Here is a 3888-nt window from a genome sequence, read left to right on the forward strand (position 1 = left end):
GAGCTATTCCAAATCCTGAAAGATCATGGTGTGAAAGTGCTGCACTCAATATGGCAGCAAATTTGGACAACGCAGCAGTGGCCACAGGACTGGAAAAGGTCAGTTTTCATTCCAATCCCAAAGAAAGGCAATGCCAAAGAATGCTCAAACTACCACACAATTGCACTCATCTCACATGCTAGTAAAGTAATGCTCAAAATTCTCCAAGCCAGGCTTGAGCAATATGTGAACCGTGAACTTCCTGATGTTCAAGCTGATTTTAGAAAAGGCAGAGGAACCAGAGATCAAATTGCCAACATCCGCTGGATCATGGAAAAAGCAAGAGAGTTCCAGAAAAGCATCTATTTCTGCTTTATTGACTATGCCAAAGCCTTTGACTGTGTGGATCACAATAAACTGTGGAAAATTCTGAAAGAGATGGGAATACCAGACCACCTGATCTGCCTCTTGAGAAATTTGTATGCAGGTCAGGAAGCAACAGTTAGAACTGGACATGGAACAGCAGACTGGTTCCAAATAGGAAAAGGAGTATGTCAAGGCTGTATATTGTCACCCTGTTTATTTAACTTCTATGCAGAGTACATCATGAGAAACACTGGACTGGAAGAAACACAAGCTGGAATCAAGATTGCCGGGAGAAATATCAATAACCTCAGAAATGCAGATGACACCACCCTTATGGCAGAAAGTGAAGAGGAACTAAAAAGCCTCTTGATGAAAGTGAAAGTGGAGAGTGAAAAAGTTGGCTTAAAGCTCAACATTCAGAAAACTAAGATCATGGCATCCGGTCCCACCACTTCATGGGAAATAGATGGGGAAACAGTGGAAACAGTGTCAGACTTTATTTTTTTGGGCTCCAAAGTCACTGCAGATGGTGAGTGCAGCCATGGAATTGAAAGATGCTTACTCCTTGGAAGGAAAGTTATGACCAACCTAGATAGCATATTCAAAAGCAGAGACATCACTTTTCCAACAAAAGACCATCTGGTCAAGGCTATGGTTTTTCCTGTGGTCATGTATGGATGTGAGAGTTGGACTGTGAAGAAGGCTGAGCACCAAAGAATTGATGCTTTTGAACTGTGGTGTTGGAGAAGACTCTTGAGAGTCCCTTGGACTGCAAGGAGATCCAACCAGTCCATTCTGAAGGAGATCAGCCCTGGGATTTCTTTGGAAGGAATGATGCTAAAGCTGAAACTCCAGTACTTTGGCCACCTGATGCAAAGAGTTGACTCATTGGAAAAGACTCTGATGCTGGGAGGGATTGGGGGCGGGAGGAGAAGGGGACGACAGAGGATGAGATGGCTGGATGGCATCACCGACTCGATGGACGTGAGTCTCAGTGAACTCCGGGAGTTGGTGATGGACAGGGAGGCCTGGCTGCTGCGATTCATGGGGTCGCAAAGAGTCAGACACGACTGAGAGACTGATCTGATCTGATCTGATATGACAGCCTTTTGGGAAGGCAATCAGGCAAACGTACACAAATTAAAAATATAAGTACTTTGTGTCAGTAATCACATCCTGAGAATTCATACCATGAAAGGAAAACAGTACAAAAGGATGATACGTAAAGATACAGAGGATGCAAAGACATAAAGGATGCAAACAAAGATATTTGCAGCATTGTTTGTTGGGCCCCCAGAATTGCAAACTGGGTAAATGCTTATTAATAGGGAAATTAGTAAATAAATTGTGGTCTATCCACACTGAATCAGGCAGCATTAAAAAGAACAATTTTCTGTACCTTTATGTACATGTTTTCATTCTGTGGCATATTTCAGTAGAGAAACTTGGAAGTACAAATCTAGATTTTCTGAGTCAACTTTCTTTATCTAAAAATTATTATTATTATTTTGGCTGCACCATGCAGCTTGCAGGATCTTCGTTTCCTGACTAAGGATTGAACCCATACTCTCTGCAGTAGAAGCACAATGTCTTAACCGCTGGACCACCAGAGAAGTCCCATGATTCACTTCTTTTTAAATTCTTAGGTGCTTTTGTCTACATTTCCCCTTCTTGATTAGACACTAAAGCCCAAACTAAATTTGAGGTACATGATTAAATGATACCAAAGATTCATGCAGGGAACACTTCTGATTCTGGTTCTTTGTTCTACTTGTACTGTGTAAACTCTAAGTCACTCTGTACAATGGCAAGATGATCTTTAGTTTTTGAAATTTTTGCAAGGACTTTCTTTCCAACTTACTAATTATGCCTGTCTCCCTCTTATGCTCTTCAGTTAACCTCAGGGTCAGCCTTGTGCATGAAGTTGATGGATGGAGGAAATTGCTCAGTGGTGTCTGAATTTTTGCTGCAGGGACTCACCAGTTCTTGGGAGATCCAGATTCTTCTATTTGTATTGTTCACAGTATTTTATATAGCAAGTATGTTGGGAAACCTTCTCATTGTGCTCACAGTTCTCTCAGACCACCATTTACATTCCCCCATGTACTTTTTGTTGGCAAATCTCTCCTTCATTGACACAGGTGTTTCCAGCATTGCAACCCCAAAGATGATTTCTGACCTTTTCAGAAGACACAAAGTCATCTCCTTCAGAGGCTGCATCACTCAGATGTTCTTTATTCACACTGTTGGGGGTGCAGAAATGGTGCTGCTCACAGTCATGGCCTATGACCGGTATGTTGCCATCTGTAAGCCACTCCACTACCCGACCATCATGAGCCTAAGAATGTGCACTTCTCTTCTGGCTGTTGCTTGGACCAGTGGACTCATCCACTCTGTGGCCCAGCTGGCTTTTGTTGTCAACTTACCCTTTTGTGGCCCCAATGAAATGGATAGCTTTTACTGTGATTTTCCTCGGTTCATCAAGCTTGCATGTACAGACACGTATAGATTGGAGTTTCTGATCACTGCCAACAGTGGTTTCATCTCCATGGGCACCTTCTTTATCCTGATTGTGTCTTACATCTTCATCCTGGTCACGGTTCGCAAACACTCTTCAGGTGGTTCATCCAAGGCCCTTTCTACCCTCTCAGCTCACATCACTGTGGTAGTTTTTTTCTTTGGCTCTTGCATTATTGTCTATGTGTGGCCATTCCCTACCTTACCCATAGATAAATTTTTAGCCATCTTTGATGTTCTAATTACTCCTTTTATGAATCCTATTATCTATACGCTTAGAAATAAGGAGATGAAGATGGCAATGAGGAGACTGTTTGGTAAGGTTTTAAGTTTCAGGAAATGTTCTCATGCACAATCCAAGAAATTCAGATTGATCTTGACTCTTCTTGGAAATTAACCTCTTTAACTACCCTTTTCATATATATTTTCAGTGTACTTAATGATTTTCAATATTCACTGTGAAATCTCTCCTCAAGAATTCTGTTCCTAGCTGGTCATTTTTTCCATAGGGACCCTTGCTCTAAGGAAACTAAAAATACTAGACAGGAGTGAATTTAGCACTGGAATATAATGTTATTAAAAACTTACAGGTGTTGGTAAAGGCTGAAATCTCACATACAGGGCATGTTTCCTGTTAAAACAAAATGTTGGATACTCTTCTCTTTGATAGAAATTCTCAAAGATGTATCTCTTCTAATACACATATGTACCAATATTCAAGCCCTTTGTGTTTCTCAGTGTCTATACACCTGAAGGAAAAAAAATGAAACAAAGACTATTGTCTAGGTAGCTTTGAGATTTTGGGGCTTCTAATGTCTGAATTTAGCCATCCATACTCAAGATTTAATTAGTTACAAGGTTTTTAAATTTAGTTAGGATTGGAAGGTGGAGAAGGCGATGGCACCCCACTCCAGTACTCTCGTCTGGAAAATCCCATGGATGGAGGAGCCTGGTAGGCTGCAGTCCATGGGGTCATGAAGAGTTGGACACAACTGAGCGACTTCACTTTCACTTTTCACTTTCATG

General features: G+C 41.3%; 1 protein-coding gene across 1 annotated transcript; it reads left to right on the forward strand.

The window, feature by feature from the left end:
- The first annotated feature begins 2263 nt into the window (after nucleotides 1–2263).
- LOC102286438 (olfactory receptor 4F3/4F16/4F29) lies at nucleotides 2264–3259 on the forward strand. The gene has a single exon (XM_005908770.2). The coding sequence runs from the start codon at nucleotides 2264–2266 to the stop codon at nucleotides 3257–3259; it is 996 nt and encodes a 331-aa protein (XP_005908832.2).
- The last annotated feature ends 629 nt before the right edge of the window (nucleotides 3260–3888 follow it).

The sequence above is a fragment of the Bos mutus genome, chromosome 10 (genome assembly GCF_027580195.1).
Source record: "Bos mutus isolate GX-2022 chromosome 10, NWIPB_WYAK_1.1, whole genome shotgun sequence".
NCBI classification, from domain to species: Eukaryota; Metazoa; Chordata; class Mammalia; order Artiodactyla; family Bovidae; genus Bos; species Bos mutus.